This window comes from Astyanax mexicanus, chromosome 16 (assembly GCF_023375975.1).
Source record: "Astyanax mexicanus isolate ESR-SI-001 chromosome 16, AstMex3_surface, whole genome shotgun sequence".
Classification (NCBI taxonomy): domain Eukaryota; kingdom Metazoa; phylum Chordata; class Actinopteri; order Characiformes; family Acestrorhamphidae; genus Astyanax; species Astyanax mexicanus.
The window spans coordinates 23,663,525-23,682,176 of NC_064423.1; the positions used below are offsets into that span (position 1 = coordinate 23,663,525).

The 18,652-nt window shown below is 38.7% G+C and overlaps 1 protein-coding gene across 2 annotated transcripts; it reads left to right on the plus strand.

The window, feature by feature from the left end:
* Positions 1-471: 471 nt before the first annotated feature.
* map2k2a (mitogen-activated protein kinase kinase 2a) lies at positions 472-18,354 on the plus strand. 2 transcript variants are annotated; one of them, XM_049465413.1, is made up of 12 exons: positions 472-817; positions 1,126-1,213; positions 1,306-1,516; positions 3,551-3,697; positions 3,947-4,024; positions 6,348-6,399; positions 11,301-11,425; positions 11,694-11,907; positions 13,082-13,146; positions 13,266-13,327; positions 13,611-13,656; positions 16,317-18,354. In XM_049465413.1, the coding sequence occupies exons 2-12, from the start codon at positions 1,128-1,130 to the stop codon at positions 16,425-16,427; spliced, it is 1,197 nt and encodes a 398-aa protein (XP_049321370.1). In that variant the 5' UTR covers positions 472-817; positions 1,126-1,127; the 3' UTR covers positions 16,428-18,354. The 2 variants fall into 2 exon arrangements, with proteins under 2 accessions (XP_049321370.1, XP_049321369.1); XM_049465412.1 differs by having other exon boundaries at positions 472-1,213.
* The last annotated feature ends 298 nt before the right edge of the window (positions 18,355-18,652 follow it).

An 18,652-nucleotide genomic window follows, 5' to 3' on the forward strand; every position in this document is an offset into this window, starting at 1 on the left:
GCTTACAAGTGAACCTGTCTAGTACCATTTACATGTTTATATACTTCAATTTTGTATTAATGGAGTTCATTATTAGTATCATGCAATAATGTTGCCAAATAAAATGTTATATTTCTCCTTTGCAGTAGTGTATTCCCAAAATTTCTTTTATTTTTTTATTTATTGTTTTGTTTCATTGCCAAGAACATTGTTATCAAAGAAATACCCTGAAATATTGTGATATTATTTTAGGGACATATCACTTAACCCTTAATTTAAAGTACATTTTCATGTTTTATTTTACAATAGTATTAGTATTAATTAGTATTAGTATTATTGTCATTATTAATTAGTATTATTAGATTGCCAGCCCTTAATTAAAGTATATTTTGCTGTTTTAATTGTTTAGTAGTATTAGTGATAGTTTTGGCTGTTCGGACTGGATTTTTGTGATATAATAAACTGCCTCCTCAGCCCACGGTGTTCTCGCGGTGACTGGCGTGAAATCTCGCGAAGCTACATAAAGCTTCCTCTGTGGTTGCAGAGCTGCTTCCTGTACTGGATTTTTTTCCTTCATATTTTTACATTTTTTCCGGATTTTTCAGCGCAGGTTTGAGGACGGTTACGCGTCTAGAGAAGGAGCGGGGTTGTGCTGCAGAACCTGCGGCTGGAGGACAGGAGCGTTACCCGGGCTGCCGCTGGCTAGTGGTGCAACGGCTCTCTCCCTGCTAAAGCTAGCTAACACCTTTAAAGGAATGCCTTCACCAGAAACGTCCGCACGTTTAATAAACGTTTATAGCGTTTCTGCGAGGGTTTAGTCCACCAGGTATCCTCTCGTGTACGTGGGGAGTTTTTTTATGCCTTCTTCTTGTCGTTAGCCAGGTTAACATTACTGTTACCCGCCAGTCTGTGTGACATTAGGTTAACCGTCCAACAGACATGACAGCCTGTTCAGACTAGCTAAGCCAGTTAAACCTGCCACCTTTTACTAACTAACGGTTCATGACATTTAGTTAACATTATCTAGCTAACTGTGTAACTAGGCAGTAGGTAGTTTTAACCCTGTCCAGACCGAGTTAATGCTCAACAGTTGTTTCATTCCCGTCTAAAAATAATCAGCTGCCCCCCTCTACTAACCTACTCCAGTCATGGCCCCGAAAAAAAGACCCCCCCAACTCAACATAACACCCACTGGAGAGGGACAGCCCACCACCAACATCGATGCTGCCTCAGAGTGAGTATTCCTGAGCTACTCATGCTGGGAGTTGTCTTTTTACACTGAGTTAAAAGCCGTTTTGTAACCCTGTGGTTTGTGTTGGTCATCAGAGCAAACCTGGAGGCCTTGCAGAAGAAGCTGGGGGAGCTGGACCTGGATGAGCAGCAGAGGAAGCGTCTCGAGGCTTTTCTTACTCAGAAAGCCCAGGTGGGTGAGCTCAAAGATGACGACTTTGACCCCATCTGTGAGCTGGGGGCAGGCAACGGAGGAGTGGTCCACAAAGTCCGCCACAAACCATCAAGACTCGTCATGGCCAGGAAGGTGAGGAACATGGTGGGGGATATGGCCCTAATAAAACATGACAATGTTTTATTTATTTTCTTTATTTTATTTGTTATTTTTGAGGGCTTTAAGTGGTCCAGCAGGCTAAACGTTGCCACTATGATCAGGAAATTGCTGGTTCAAATCCTGTTCATGTAGCTTCCCATCAGCTGCTGGAGCCCTGAGAGAGCACAATTAGCCTCGCTCTCTCCCCACATCACTCCAAAGGGTATTGTCTGCAGCACAAGGCGTCTGTAAGCTGATGTATCAGAACTGAGTCGCTGCGCTTTCATCCAAACGTGCTGTGATCCTACTTATTGGGCACTGCTACATCAGCAGCAGTTCAAAAAAAGAGGCAGTGGTTGACTTCAAATGTATCCAATTTTCTCCCCAATTTACACAGACAATTGCCCAACCCACTCATTAGGACTCCCCCCATCAATAGTGATGCCCCAACACCAGGAGGGTGAAGACTAGCACATGCCTCCTCCCATACATGTGAAGTCAGCCACAGCCTCTTTTCACACAGCTGCTGATGCAGCATTGCTGAGTAGCATCACAGCGCGCTCTACTGAACCATGGTCCTGTTCATCTGCAGTGTAAAAGCACTTTTCTATATGGTTTGGACAAATTACAAGAAGTTTTTAAACAAACCAGAGAAAAAAAATATTGATGTTTTTCCAAAATCTGACTCCCTTGGCATGCAGGCACGTCACACAGTAGTATGGACACAAACGCTTAGACTGGGAATTAGATTAACTCTTACAAACAGAAAAAAGGTATCTGATGATAATCTTTACACTAATTCTCTCGCATGTATTTAAAGGGTAGTCTGATTCTGACAGAGAGCACAAAACCTTACAAAGCAGCTTGGCAAACTCATAATATTCTACAGACCAATAAAGTATAGAGATATGCAGCCCACGTTTGTGATGACAACAGAACCTAGTATAGTTCTTGATCCACTCACAGAGTACAGTGTGAAACCAAATCTTACCAGACTAAACATATGCATTGTAACAAAGACCTGAACCTGGTGTGAACTTTCAGGTGTAAAAAAAAAAAAAAGAGCCCTTAATAAGCAGTGCACTTTTCCAGCAGACTAAAACATTAACTACCACTATTAATCTTATCGTCGCTGGTGGAATCATTAAATCTTTCATTCAGCTGCTTAGGAGAGCCTAACTGGCCATGCCCTTTCCCCGCCCTTTACCCATCACTCCTAATGTGATGTTGGTCAGCACAGAGGTCTGTTAGCTGATGTATCAGAGCTGGGGTGCTGCTCTTTCTTTTAAGCATGCTGACTACCTGCTGATTTTATATCAGCTGCAGTTTGAAACGAGGTGATGGCTGACTTTTTTTTGGTTGTAGGAGGCATGTATTAGTCTTTACCCTCCTAGTGTTGGTGGCATTGTTTGTAATCAAGGGAGTCCTAAAGACTGAGTTAGGTCATTTCAAACGGAGATGAAAAATGGTTAAAATTAGACAGAAACATGCAATATTGAGATCATCAAAAATGATTGAAGTTATATTCATATATTATACAAATTGATAACGTGAATGTTGTAATAAACCTCGATCGGCATTAGATTCAGTTGTCTTGCCATGTTGTATATAAATTGACAAAGTTCTCATGAGTTAAGATCTCAATAAGAAAGTTTTCATCTAAATTTGGCAGGTTTATTTATCCTTCTAAATAAATAAAGCCTCCAGATCACCAATCTTTTTTTTTGTTTGTTTTTTTAAATACATGGTCTTTATGAAACACCTTAAGAAGCCCCGCTCTGTTCTTCTACACCGTTTTAATACATCCACATGCCTGATTTTGTTCATTTACATTAGTGTCTGTAAAGGACAGTAAGGGATTTCTGCAAGATCAAACAGTATTATATTTTGGTACACTTGTTCAAACATGCAGTTTTGTTTATTTTTCAGTGCAAGCTTGAAATCATTACTGCCTTATTTACATGTGAGGCTGATGAATACACTTAGTTACAAGACCACCTTTCTCATGACCTTTCTCTTTTACTGCAGCTCATCCATTTGGAAATCAAACCGGCCATCAGGAACCAGATTATAAGGGAACTGCAGGTGCTGCACGAGTGCAACTCGCCCTACATTGTGGGCTTCTATGGGGCTTTTTACAGTGATGGAGAGATCAGTATCTGCATGGAGCACATGGTAAGTGAGAGCTAACACTTGAGAGATAAGTGTAACAATACAACGCAATTGAACATTCTCATAGTTCTTTGGCTCCTGAAAATAATCAGGAGTCAGGTAGAGACACTGAAAATAGACAGCTTAGTATTTACTGTTGTCTTTACTGTAAAACAAGTGAAGTGACTTTGCTAAAAGCAGAACTATTGTTGTTTGTAAAATTAGGGAGCTGATAGTTGTGTAAGGGCCTGTATTAAGATATTTTTTTGTCAGGATGGAGGCTCCTTGGATCAGGTGTTAAAAGAAGCTAGAAGAATTCCAGAAGAAATCCTGGGAAAAGTTAGTATTGCGGTAAGTGTTAATCCGTTCATTAAATGGTTTGTGAGTGCAGTCAGTAAACACACATACTGTTTAGGTCTATTAAAAGCGTTTTGCAACTGAGGTAACTGCTATGTGTAAATGCTTACCCTATGTTTGCTTTCTGTGTAGGTGTGGAGTGTCAGTTTTATAGTCAGATTAGCTATCAAATAAACACAGCATTATTTTGTGTGTGGAGTTACTGTGGAATTGTCATGTTTAATGTAAATTGCACATTGGGGTAGTGTAAATATAGTGAAAAAAAAAGTAAAAACAATTGGATAATGAACGTTTTGCATTGGACTCTTATGTTTAGAGCAAGAACAGGCCCATTTTTTTGTGCTTAAATAAAACACAATGCAATACAGTTGCACATTGTGAACTCTTGTGAAAGTGAGCTTAATTGTGTCTCTTAAATTCTTATATTTCATTGCAGATGAACCTGCAGATAGCCTGTGTGAACAAAAGTAATTTTATTGTACTATTTAAGAACATAAAGTGTAATGCTTTAGAATGCTGGTACACTATTCATTGAGATAATTACATTGTAATTATGCAAACAGGTTATACACTGTGGTAAGTAGGCAGCACCTTGCAATTAATATTCCTCTGCTGGATCTCCTAATTCATACACATACCAAACTAAAATTTATTTACACACTTTACAAAATATTTCTTGCCACACCTGTTTATTCCACTTTATTTTTTTCCCAGGAGTGTTTTTGTACACCGAATTTCTGTAGTGAAATAATCAGAGACATTTGGATAAGCTGTGTGCCATAGATTTTTTCTAACTCAAACTCACATTTGTAGAATGTGTAAACCTAATATGCCTTGTGGAGAAAGCAGTGTAGATTCTTTTTAACCCCACTAACCATATATCACTCTTGCGAGTCATGCAACAAGTACAGTAAGAACCAGAACACAGCAGAGTAAAATAATGGGTTATCTTGCACAAAACAGCAATCAGTGCATAATAGAGGTGTGCCAAAAAATCGATTCACATAAGAATCTTGATTCTCATTTACTACGATTCAGAATCGATTTAAAATGTCCCAAAATCGATTCTGAGGGGCGGGTTTTGGACTGATTTTGGGCTGGGTATTTTTGTTGGACCTGGCAACCCGCTTGTCCCTTCAAACCGAGGTCTTCCAGACCCACACAGAGCGTAGTAGGTGTTTGAGAATCACCGGTAAGATGGCAGAACAAGCACTATATTACCTTAGATTAACGTGTAGTTTTAATGTTTTATGGCAGAATGCTTCATAACAAGCATAAAAAAGATCGCTAGTAGTTAGTTTCAGTAACTGTTAGCTAGCTAACAAGCTAACTTTCCAGTTCCACCTTAAATAACGCTACAGGTGGCTGCGGGCTGCAGCATTTAAGGCGGAACGGAAAAATAACAATAAGCTAATCAGAGCTAATTTCAGCTCCTCATCACAGAGGAATTAAGGAATGGACAATATGAATTAATTTCTCCACCTCCTGCCCCCTTTCTGAAGAAATACAACGACCTTAAATTAACTAGTTAATCAGCAGCTGCTCCTGAACTTTAGCGCTCCACTGCTATCATCACATCAGCCCAGCAGCGTCACCTACACACCACCGCTAGTAGCCTGGTAATAAAGCAGTGTTATTTATTATTTATTTATTGTTCATTAACGTCATTGTGATATCCCAGTGATTCCTCTGTCACTGAGGACCCACATTCCTGCACATTTTATTGTTTTTGTAACACATTACTTGCTCCAGGACCAGTGTATATTATGGAGGGGTTTTTTTTCAATAAGATTCATAAGCCAGAAGCAGAAATTTTTATAATTCAAATCGTTTTGAATCAAAAATCGATTTTGAATCGAATCGTGGCCCCCAAAATCGGAATCGAATCGAATCGTGAGATAGTAATCGATTCCCACCCCTAGTGCATAACACGTTTAACAGAGATCAAAAGAGTAAAGCAGCAGAAGTCAGAAAGCTAACAGAATCACATTATGGAGTGGTTGCATTTTCGGTTGTTTCCACATGGAGCTCCACAATGCAGTTCTATATAGGAATAATTGGCCTCACGACCTACTGACAGATCTTTAAGTTAAAAATCAGTAGCTTAAATTTGTGCTAAAGCGCTAAATGTAATATAAGTATGATTTAATGTTAAAAAGTGTGTACAATTTACACCCTTATTTATCAAACTATTCACTTACTAGATAATAAATACCCTAGTAATTGTGCAATTCATGTGTTTCTAATAGTGAAGAAAGAAAGACTGTATTAGCATTTGGTGTTTTTGTTGTTTAATTTAATCATTCTTTTACCACAGGTACTCCGAGGACTTGCCTATCTACGGGAGAAGCACCAAATCATGCACAGAGGTATTCAGATCAACATTCCAGCCTAATGTTACTGAATCTGCATGTGTGTACATGTGCAAGTCAATGCTTTGCTGCTATGGCAGGAAATCAGCATATTAATACAGCTAATGAAATCCTGTGAAGACTTCATAGAATTTTCATAGTATCAAAATATTTATTAGAGAAGCTGTAGCCTAACAGTAGGTGTGCTTTTCTTATAAATGGAGAAAAAATGTTGTTAACATTTGGTCAGTGTAAAGGTCATCTTAGAAATAGTCTATTCTGTATATTTCTTATGATTTTTTAAAATAAATAAATAAATAAAGCAAGTTTAAGAACACTATTAGATATTTACTGTATAATTTAGTATCCAGCAGGTTGAGTTTTGGTGTTAGAGTAAAAAATAATACTTTAACCTTATACATGGTTTAGGTTTTCATTATATTATAACATCTTCACCATTTGTAATCTTTTAAGATTTTTGCTGAATGTCTTTTAAATAGGTACGTAGTTTAAGCAATGGTGTTTCTATGAGGTGAGTTAAAGGAGTAAGTGATTTAAGTAAGTGAGGACCTGCTTGTAGGCCTTAAGGATTTAGGGGTTAAACTACACTTAAATGAACTTGACGAACATATTTTGAACTGTTCTATTGAAAGGACAGTTTGTGTCCTGCATTATTTTGATATTTAGCACTAGAAGATGCAAAAGTAGACTGTGACTATTCAGTAATAGTAGTATGCCGGAAACAAGTGGGATTAAACTGCTGCATAATTTTTTGTACTCTAAAACTGAGAATAAGAGCTTTCCCAAAATGGCGCCTGGAGGTCAGTCGGGCTGTTTGAGGCCCTGAAAGAGATGGGTTGGGGCTGAAGGAGCTCATGAAGGAGACTCAGGGCTGTAGTTGTGCTGTTGTGGCAGAGAACGTTAGCAAGTGAGCAGTGAGCTGTCTGGGAGCCTGACCGGTAATTACGGCCTCTCAGATGTGATTACATGGCAGCCGCACCCTGCAACCCCCTCTGTTCTTTTTCTTCTCCCTCTTTTGCTTCACCTTTCATTCCCTCTGCCTCACTCCCTCAGTCCCTACAAGCTTGCCCAGTGGGCAGCTGTGGTACAGAGGGGCTTCTGATGGAAAGGGTCTGACTTAGAAGGGCGATGGCCTGACCTTTCACTGGCCTGTTTTGGAAAAAAATCCACATCCTGCAGTGCTGTGCAAATGTTTTAGGCAAATGTAAAAATTTTATTTTAAAAGGTATTTATCTAGGAAGTGATTTATATATAAAAAAAAAACACCCTAATATTGAAATAAGCTAAAATAATTCTGAATATATCTGATTTTATAGATCAGTGTGCTAGATCAGCCATTTCTAAATCTCTCTTTGAGGAAGCCCAGTATTGATTGTTGGTTATCATTCAGTATCTGGTTTGGCTAATCAGTTCTACTTTAAATAAAATCAGGTCTGCTCTTGGTGGTATTGGACAGATCCATACACTGACCGGATGCATTAAAGCGTTGGTGGGCTTAAAATAAACCAAGCCTGGGTTCTTTGAACATCTTCTTTTTACTAGGGTTGGGTTTAAAAATATATAATTTGATTAAAAGTGATCTTCATTTAAATTAATTGCTATAATTTCATATAACCCAAGATCCTTTAAAATTAGGTTATATTTAGATTAATATGTGTGCATAAATCTTCAACCCACTTTGATCTCACCTGAACAGCCATTGTTAATGTTACTAAATCTTAGGAAGTAAAATGATCTAATTTCACTGCACTTTTTTCCTCTGGTAAGATTTTCTTGTCTTACTAAGCATTGTAAGATTATTTTGTTTATTTTACTTCGAATTTACACCTTGTTATAAGCAATTTGAATTTAAAATAAGCACAAAAAGTCACCTGTCAAGTTATTCTGATTTATTGTAAGTCAAATAATCAGTGATTTTTTTATTTGATTTAAGTCTTAATCATTATGCAACTTTGTGATTTGCAGTCTGTTTGAAAATAATCTATTAACTTCATGACTGTATTCCATTTCCGAAGATGTACAGACATTTGTCATTCCTCAATCCACAGTATCGCATGCATACCAGGATTATGTCATAGAAAGCAATACTACCCACAGTGAACATAGCATTGGGTGGTAATAATCATAAACAGCAGTGTCTAGCTAGTCTATAAGACTAAAGCAGAAGTCACATCCACATTTAATGCAGGAGGCCTCCTATAAGCGTATCCCACAGGTCAGTGCAGGGTTCTATATATTCTGTGGGACATAGAATTTTATATATGGGACATGATGCTAGGTTCTGTCCCTGTGTTGTGGCATAAAATTTCTCCACACACTACAGTCACCTAATATTGTTTAGACATCATAATATTGCTTAACTGGAATATTGGCCCATTTGTTCTGAACAAGCTTGTCCAATTCTTCTTTTTTTGTTGTTGTTTGTGAGGTTAATAGCACATCTCCCTTCTCACTTTAGTTCTCTATAAGTTATGTTTTCCAATACAGTCATCATCATAGGCTTCTCTAGGATATGTTATGAGATTAATTTGTTTCTGTAAACTTTAAATCTTCTGATTTCAGTGCACCCAGGTGGAGATCTCTGCAGTTTTCAGTGTTTTTCCATGTCTGAATCCCACGTACTATATCCACCTGTTGACTGAGTCATAACCCGCCCACTTCTTTGTGTTTCATGAGATTCCTGTATAACCAAAGCAGCATATTGAGCCATTAACCCAGCAAACACAACATGTTTAGATGTTTATGGAAAGTATATCTTGTTTATTGAATGAATTCAGCAATAGTTCAAGTTGTTCCCAATGCTGATACAGGTGTGCAAATGCACACAATCAGCTTGTCCTATCACTGTATACAAATATTGCCAGTACAGTGAACCAAAAACATTAACCGATTGCCCCTATACTTAATGCCAGACCTGAGCTAGCATTGAGGTGCGGAACTGTGCCCTGGAATGATTGCGCTTCCACCTCTACTTGTTGGGATGAGAAGTGGTGGGGTGGTGATCATTCAACATTGTGATCTCACAAAAGCTCTTGTGGTTGAAAATGAAGAAATCTTTAGATTTCCTGCTCCTGGACTCCCATATAGTTAGGAAGTATGTTTTGCACTTATGTCCACCCTTAACACTTTTCATATGCATTTCTGGAGAATTGTTGAGATAAAGAATCTCCATTAAAAAAGTGAAAGAAACATGTGGACTAAGGCTTAAGGTAATATTTCAAGATTTTAAACAAATACATCTTGGGATACCATATTACAGTCAGTGGTGCAGCAGCATTATTCTGGAGCTGCTATTTTAAGTTTTTTTTTAAACACTAATAAATGTTGCCTTAGTACCCTTGAATTTGGAAGAAACCGTGAAACAGCAGGTGAATAAATACGTTTGTCCATATAGTGCATCTGGCTGTAAGCATATGTTTGCGGCTGTACACAGTTACATAACAGACTCTTATTTATATAATTGTTTACTTCGAGACCCTTGCTTTTTCTGTCTCAAGGGGAGGGGCAGACCTGCTTGTTCAGCAATTAGCTGAAGGGTACTGAGAGGTCTCTGCTTGAACCAAATCTGTGTTTAAAACTAGGGAATGTCTGAGTGTGAAGAACCCTTTTCAAGGTCTAAAGAACATTTCATGATATAAACATGATATAAAATGTTTTAAAAGGAAAATTTAAGTAATGTGAATTTTTAAGTGGCATGTATGCTAGGAGATGTGTGCTTAATAAAAGTATAAAAATATTTGTTAAAGTAATTCCAATTGCCATGCTTGTTTGGAGTGGTTTCATATGACAGACGGTGAATACCTTAAGATGCTTATTGACAAAATAATAATAATAATAATAATAATAATAATAATAATAATACACCCTTAATTAATGCAAAACATGACATGCAGTTATGTCTAAGATTACAGATTACAGGCAGATTACAGGTAAACAGGGACTCTAGTGTTGCTTCTCATGGCAGGGCTGGCATTTTTCAGCAGGATAATGCTCACGCTCACACAGTAGATTTATAAGCTTTTATGGCACCAGCTGGGTTGTCAGCCTCAACAACCTACTATCGTGCAAGATCTACAGTACAAGCTGCAACATCAGTGGGCAAATGTGCCGTAGGATGCTATACAGAACCTGTATACCTCAATGCCCTGCTGTATCTCATCTTGTATTCAGGCTATAGGTGCCCAACAGAGTTCTAGAGCCTTCTTTCACTTGTACAGTTTTCCCAAATAAACTTATAAACTTAAACTTTTGCTCTAATATTGTAATCACCCACATATATTATCATAACATTCACTTATGTAATGTTTAATTTGATTCCAACTCCATCTTGTTTTTTTTTTTGTGTCAATGGGTATATAAGGTTAACTTGTATGCAAGATGTATCACACTCTAATAATGTAGGCTAATGTTTTCTGTGGAACCACTGTTGCCTGAGTCCACAAATTGGAAATATAAGGTGAAAGATACGAGATGATAATGTATCATGATGCCTGAAACTGCAGAAGCCATATTAGTAAATCATATAGAGTACTTCATTTCTAGGACTAAGGCCAATACCTCGACTGGTATCTGTGCATTTCTAGTTGTATGACACTCTGTGAGGAGGTGAAAATGTAGGCGTACATGTCTGCCATCAGGGCCAGTTTTGTGTTCTGCTAGCTGAGCATGGCTTGTAAATGCAAGGCTGCTTGTGAAATGTTTTTCTGGTTGAATACTTGGCATAGAGGAGGAGGAGGACTGGAGTGAAGCTGAAGGCCAGGTGGTGGGATTTGGGCCCTGGCACTCATAGCCTCCCTGCTCCTCTTATCCCTCTTCATCCCTCCATCTCACCTGGCCTCTTTCTCTCTCTCTCTGTCTCTCTCACTCTCTCCGTGTCTCTCGTGTTTTGGCCTCTGTAGACGTCAAGCCCTCCAACATCCTGGTGAACTCGCGTGGTGAGATCAAGCTGTGTGACTTTGGTGTGAGCGGCCAGCTCATCGACTCCATGGCCAACTCCTTCGTGGGAACACGCTCGTACATGTCGGTGAGTCAGTTTTCTCTCTCTCTCTCTCTCTCTCTCTCTCTCTCTCTTTCTCTTTTTCTCTCTCTTTCTGTTTCTTTCTTTCTCTTTATTTCTCCCCATTTTCCTGGCCCAACCCCTGCCAGGCCTTAAGCCAATGCCCAGCACTATAGTGTGGGGGTTCAGAGGCAACTGCTGCCAGCTCTGCCCACTCCTTCTCCTATGTTTGACATGTTATTATTTTATATATTTTTTTTTACTGTTTTTATTATATATTTTTTTACCTCGACAGCCGGAGAGACTCCAGGGCACTCACTACTCTGTGCAGTCGGACGTGTGGAGCATGGGACTGTCACTCGTAGAACTGGCTATCGGCCGCTACCCAATCCCCCCGCCCGATGCCAAGGAGCTGGAGGCCATATTTGGCCGTCCCGTATTAGAGGCAGGTGGGACAGAGGGCCACAGCACATCCCCGAGGCCAAGACCTCCAGGACGACCCATCAGTGGTGAGACCACATCTTAGCTCTTCTGAAATTCTTCAAAATAAATTCTGTGCTGAGGAGCATCGAAATCGAAAGCTGACTTTGTGTAGCCAGTAGTAATGGATTTATATATATTCATTACCATTACAAAGTAATGTATAGTATAGCATTAAAATTAATGTAAGTGATGTAGACATTTCATAAAAGCTTGCATACATTTTATTCGCATTACTGTGGAAAGGTCCATACTACCGGAGTGATACTACTTTCTCATTCATTGCACCGTCCCCTTTCCCTGCTAACAGCAGTTAAGTTTCCCTCCCATTTTAAACATTTTTAAAAGTTGAACTGGAGATGGAGGCATCTGAAATTTTAGAGTTTTGATAAATTGGCTTATAATAGTTTATCAGGTATTAGGGTTACATATTGTTGCTGTCATGGAAAAAAAATCCAAATTGAAAGCTTTATAAGAAAAAAATAAAAAAAAAATGTATAAAAAAAAAAATATTTTGAATAATTTTGGAGCATTTCTGTTCGTCATGACATTTGGTCCCAATGTAAAGAACAGCTTGAAAAGTCATTCAAAAGTAAATGGGGTAAAAAGTGAGAATCAGCAACAGTGGAGACTTTTTTTGCAAGAGGAGGATGGCATGACTATTTTTCAAAAAACAACTAGATATTTTTGTTTATTTATTAACCAATTGTGATGTCATTTTTTTTGTGAGTTGATGTTAAACAGGCAATTCAAGCCGTTTTGCGAACACTGAATATTGTTGTGTGACGCCGTCTCATCAGTATGACTAAGTTTAATATAAATATTATTAGTAATAAATACCTTTTTATGTAAAATACATGTTTGCTTTTTCCATAGTCAGCATTACAGTCACATCAAAGTTCATGTCGGTGTTGTTGCAGCTCTTTAGGTAATATTAGGAACGGTTTACTGACCCATTAATTGTAATTTTGCATTAGCTGGCCTAGTCTTAGGCAGCATATGAAGGTCTTAGTGTTGCCTGCATCTGTAATGATAAATCATGTTCCTAATCATGAGGATTTTTTTCATTCAAGGTAAAATACCGGTGTTGCTATCTATAGGGCACTCCGCAGAGATTTTTCTACCTTGGAGAATATTATAGAGACTATGGCCATGAAATATAAGCCATTTTAGTTGACTCATGTGAAATGCTTTTCCCCAAAGGACAGGGAATGGACAGCAGGCCGGCCATGGCTATATTTGAGCTACTGGACTACATTGTCAATGAGGTCAGAGAAAATGCTTAGTACACAACTTTGTTCCTTGTGTTTTTTGTGCTTTTTTTTTGCAGTCCTCCTCGATCTCACCTCTTTTCCTTTTTCTCCCTCCACCCCTCCATTTTCCACAGCCCCCACCTAAGCTTCCACATGGTGTGTTCACCTCAGATTTCCAGGACTTTGTGACAATATGGTGAGTCCTGTTTCACGTCACAGCCTCTGCCTTGCATGCCTGCGTGCAGTTTTCCATGGATGTTGTGCAATATGGCTAGCCAGCAGAGTCAAGTATTTTTAATATCATTCCTGAATTGTCTTAATGTTACACATAGGTGTGAAGTCTCACACTTGAATGAAAAAGCTCAGCGCAGCTTCTGTGTGTCGTCTATTTTTAAAAATGATAAAAAGGATTTAAGTTTGAGGTCATATTCCTCACCACCTAAGGGATTTTGAGTTTGACTTTGTTTGTTGTTTCACAGCCTCATCAAGAACCCCGCTGACAGAGCTGACCTGAAGATGTTGATGGTACTTGTTGTCTTGTTTCTTTTTCTGGTGACTGTAAATGAGGATGGCTTATTAGTGATCCATTCATTCATTTTCAACACAAACCATTCCTTTTCATAAAACTAATTCTGGGTCCCAGCAGTAACTGTAATTTAAAGATTTGAGAACTTTAAAGCGATGGTTTGGCCTTTAAATCTTAATTTAATGTACTGTTCTCTGTAAAAATGCACAAAGCACGTCTTATTTGAAACCTCAATTGTGTCTGTAATTTTTAGATGTCAGACATTGTCAGAAGCCACATAAACAAGTTTCTTTGGGATTACATAACTTGACACTGTTTAGAGCAAACAGTCTTTAGTGGAAAAACTCCATACCAAATAGTTGGGGTGTAATGATGCACCAGATTGGACGAGTTGCTGTTTTGATTGGGGGTGTAGCAATACAAAAAAGTCACAATTTGGATCATATGGTTCTGTACAAGATCAGTGCAATGAAACAAAAGCCCAGAAGTCATATAGCTAACCTAGATTTGCTTTCATTTGTAATAATAATACAGTAGGGGAAATTTTAAATGTTTCACCTAAGATTGTCTGAGGTAGTACATTTAGTCTGCAGTGTGTGCCTTGAGAGAGCACAAATGTCCTTGCTCTTTGTGGGTAGGTAGATGGTGCTCTCTCCCCACATCACCCCTGGGGTGATGTTGATCAGCACAAGGCATCTGTGACCTGATGTATCGGAACCGGGTCACCTTGCTTTCCTCCAAGCACGCTGTGATGCTACTCGGCAATGCTGCATCAGCAGCAGTTTAAAAAGAGGCGGTGGCTGACTTCACATGTATCGGAGGAGGCATGTGTTAGTCTTCACCCTCCTGGTGTTGGGGCATCATTAGTAACGGGGGGGGGGGGGGGAGGGGGTTTGTATTCTAACCCCTCACCTGTCCAACAACTGCTCATGTCTGATCCACCATAATTTCATGGCTTGACATATGTAAATGCAGTGAAGTCTGATGTTTATTTTCAGTGGTTTCACTGCAAACAGATCAGTGAGAGATAATGAAAGCAAATTAAATAAAAAAGAACTAAAAATATGTGACTCATTCTCTCTGTGTGGAGCAGTGAGAGAGAGAGAAAGGAGAAGGAGGGGTAGGGAGAGAAAACTACCATTACCACATCAATACTTGCAAATCCCCTACAATTTCCACAGCTCTATGCAAAAACAAATGTTACTTGCTTATGGCATACAACTAATTTTTTTTAGATGCATCTTGTGCTTGTGAAATTTGGCTTCTGCATTGCGTTCATCAGTTTTCATCCACAGTGTGGACGTTTCGTCTGTAACTTGCCACAAACCATATACTCTCCAAACCCTGGGTGCAATAATCTGTGATGTCTGTACCAGAGTGAACAGCAGATGTAATGTTATGGATACATTAAAATACCAGAGTGTCTTGTCTGTTTGCACAGATGCCACTGGTCACGATAATTACTACGTGTCACCATATTACAATTCAGTATATCTCAATATACTGCAATACTGTAAGCAAGGCGACATATTTTGATTGTTTTAAATCACATAAATAACTGTCATTGTCAAACACACCAATATAATTTTTAAAAATCTGAGAAAAGTTGACCTTTTATGCAGTTATAACAGTGGCATCTATTGACAGATTACAACACTGCTGTCAAGAGGGCAGGGTTTAAACACTACAAAAAAATATTCAGTCTGCCTCCCATCATTACATGTAAACTTATAGTAAAAAAAAATCAATACTGTGTTTTTGTAAATTGATAGAATGTTGCAAAGCAAAATATTGCGAAACAATACAATATCCATGTATTCTTCCACCCCTATTTAGCATATTTTTGAGTAATGCCTTAGAAGACGCATTTTTGGCTTCATAAAGAAAGAACATTATTTGTAATGAAATGTGGGAGGAATAATTTTTAAATTGATAAAGTTTGGTTACACCTTCACATGTATATCTGTTACAAAGATGAAACCGAATGAGGCTCTTCTATGACATCACTCAAAGAATCCTTGGAAGCAGCTTTATTTTTAAGAGGACACAAATATTTAGGTTCAGTACAATTTTGAATAAAGTATGATTTATTAAATGTTTGCTTGAGGCCTTCTACATTCAATATAGATTCAGTTATTTCTGCCGGAGGCGCTTGTTTTTTCGCATGGACAGTTCTAGACAGAAGCCGCATGCCACAATCATTACCACCCACTGCCCTGTTCACTGTGGGTAATGTCTTCATGTTCATACAAACGATTTTGTACAGTTCGTTATATTAAAATGTTAGCTAAAAAAGTCTCTCCAAATCACAACCCCTAAAGTTTATGCATAATTAATTATTATATAATACATAATTACCATGGCCACTGATGGCCACTCTGGCCATTGGAAGAGACTGAGAGATGCACCAGCTGTGTAATTTTAACCTTTGATCGTTTGAAATTATGCCTTAAATTGATTACCCCCTAACCAGCATGTCAGAACAACCATATCTGGTATAACCTGACGACCTGTCTAAATCTTATTCCAGGCCAAACCATTGCTTTTAGTTGGCTCCCTTTCATTAACTTTACTTTTATACTCTTTAATAATTATTTGTCAGTCTATAAGTGTAGATGAGGCGTTTCTCATTCCCACCTCCTCTTTCCTGTTTTCTCAGGGCCACACATTTATCAAGCGTGCGGAGGTGGAGGAGGTGGACTTTGCCGGCTGGTTGTGCAGAACCATGGGCCTGAACCAGCCCAGCACTCCCACTCGCAGCTCGGAGTGAAGCGCAGCCCTGCAGTCCGGCTGCTCACACCATAAACCTCTCTCTTCTTCTTCCTCCCCTCTCCTTTGTTCTCCTGCGTTCTTTTTCTCCTGCTCGTTAAGCCTGGCTCCGGCCGCTGCACCGCTCCCCTGCTCCCTCCTTTGCTTTCTCTCTCTTTGCTGCCGTGCTTTCTGCAGGTACTGGCTTATGGGAGGAGGTTTTCGTTGTTTGCACATCTGTCCATATGAACGAGCTTAGGTTCAGACGAGGTTTTATGTTGCTTCGCTTCAGCAGGACATCAACATGAGTTTTCAAAGCAGAGTTATTCAGGAACATTTCAGGTATGGCATAGAGCACCTGGGTCTGTACTGTAAAGTGCACATTTCCACTATAATTTAAAGATGTTTTCATGAAATCTTATGTTTAAAGAACCAGGCAGTGACACTGTAGTCTGTAATTGTGATGCGTTAAAAAAAACAACAGTGGTCAAATAATACATGTTTCAGTTTTGACGATAGATAAGCCCACTTTGCTTTAGTTTCTCGGTGTCTCAGTGTTGCAAACCAAAGAGGGCTACAGCAGATCACACCTATTTACACATAAGCTTCATTTGTGGGACAGAATTAGGACTAGAACTAGGACTATTAGTCCAAAAAGTTATATGAATGAACTCAAGAGTCCAAGCTGCCTACTCGCGTGTAATCGTGTGCAACTCTGCAGGTTATACACAACCACAGATGTGGCAGAGACAGTATTTTTGGCTAGCCAGACACAGGTTATTTTGCCCATTTTCAGGGTATAAAGCAAACTGACACAACTGACGCAAACTGATTTCATATAAATATTTCAAACATGTTGAAATACTTCATTTGAATGGACGTCCAAACTGCCCCCATAATAATGACCTTTTTCCTCAAAAGCAGAACATTTCTTCAACTTAAGGAAGGTACTGGTTCTTGCCATGAGAGCTGTGGTATATGTTGCCTAGAATATGCCTGGGCACAACAATGAGCTTTTTATAGGTGGACTTTGATGTTTTTTTTTTTTCTTTTAACCCTAAAATCATGGTTTTATTCATGGCTGTATCTGATGCTTGAGTTGTATGTCATTAAATATTCTTGTTTTTTATTATTGACACTGGAAGGATTTTCAACATGGTATATTTTGGGGTTGTGCTTTGAAGTTGTGTTTAACCTGACTACATAAAAGCCAGGATGTAAAAAACAGGACACGCCACATTACAGCTGATGTTTCTTAGACCTTTGCATTGGAATGCACACAAACTGTACATGCTAAGCGAGCTCTGTTTAATATAAATTAATCGGGAACTTGCATGGTACATAATTTACCAAGTTCTTTAAAAAAAGTGACATGTACTATGCAAGAAAAATGTACTCACACAGAAACAAGACTACATTTACGACGACACGACTATAAACATACTCAATTATCAGTGGTTGGCTGCTGTATTGTAGACTGCAGTGGCTCACTGATCAGCTCTGGGTTGCTGGGAGGTGATGGCGCTTGGCTGTCTGTCTTTCATTCTTCTTCAACGTTCAGGGGTTGAGTTTCGAGAGAAAAAAATGGATGCTCATCATAAAGTGGCAGAGCAGTTATCACTTTGATCTGTCTATTTAATAGAGAAGATGATCTTCAAAATGTGATGATTTTGAGAGACTGAACCCACTAACGTTGGACCTGTATTGCTGTCACACACTGACTGGCATTCATCTCCGACCAAATGAATGCATTGCCACACAACGTGTATGAAACTAAATGTACAGTACTGGTGGTACTGTTTTGCAGTCTTAAGGAAATAGCCTTTTCTGTTTTTGTTTTGTTTTGTATTTTTTTCTGGCATAGAGAAAATGGGAAAAGTCATTTTATTATCATATGAAATGTGTTGAATACGGTTCTAATACAAGAATAAAACTTATTTGTGAATGAATGTTTATGCTTAATGACCTGGGTTTTCTAATTTTATTTAATAGCTTGTGTTTGGGCACTTTTTATGAGGATATTAGACTAGAACATTTTATTATTTTAAGCTCTTGCTTATTTTATAACCACACTCCCTCAAGAAACCACATATGTGGATTTTAAAAGGGCATAGGTAGACCAAAAGGGTATAATATTTTAATGTGTAAGAGGGGGCTGAGCAAAAGTTTGACTTTAGGTTCACATAGTTTCTACATTAATACAGCCTAAAATGAGTATCATTCATTACTGTGCTTCTGTTAAATAAA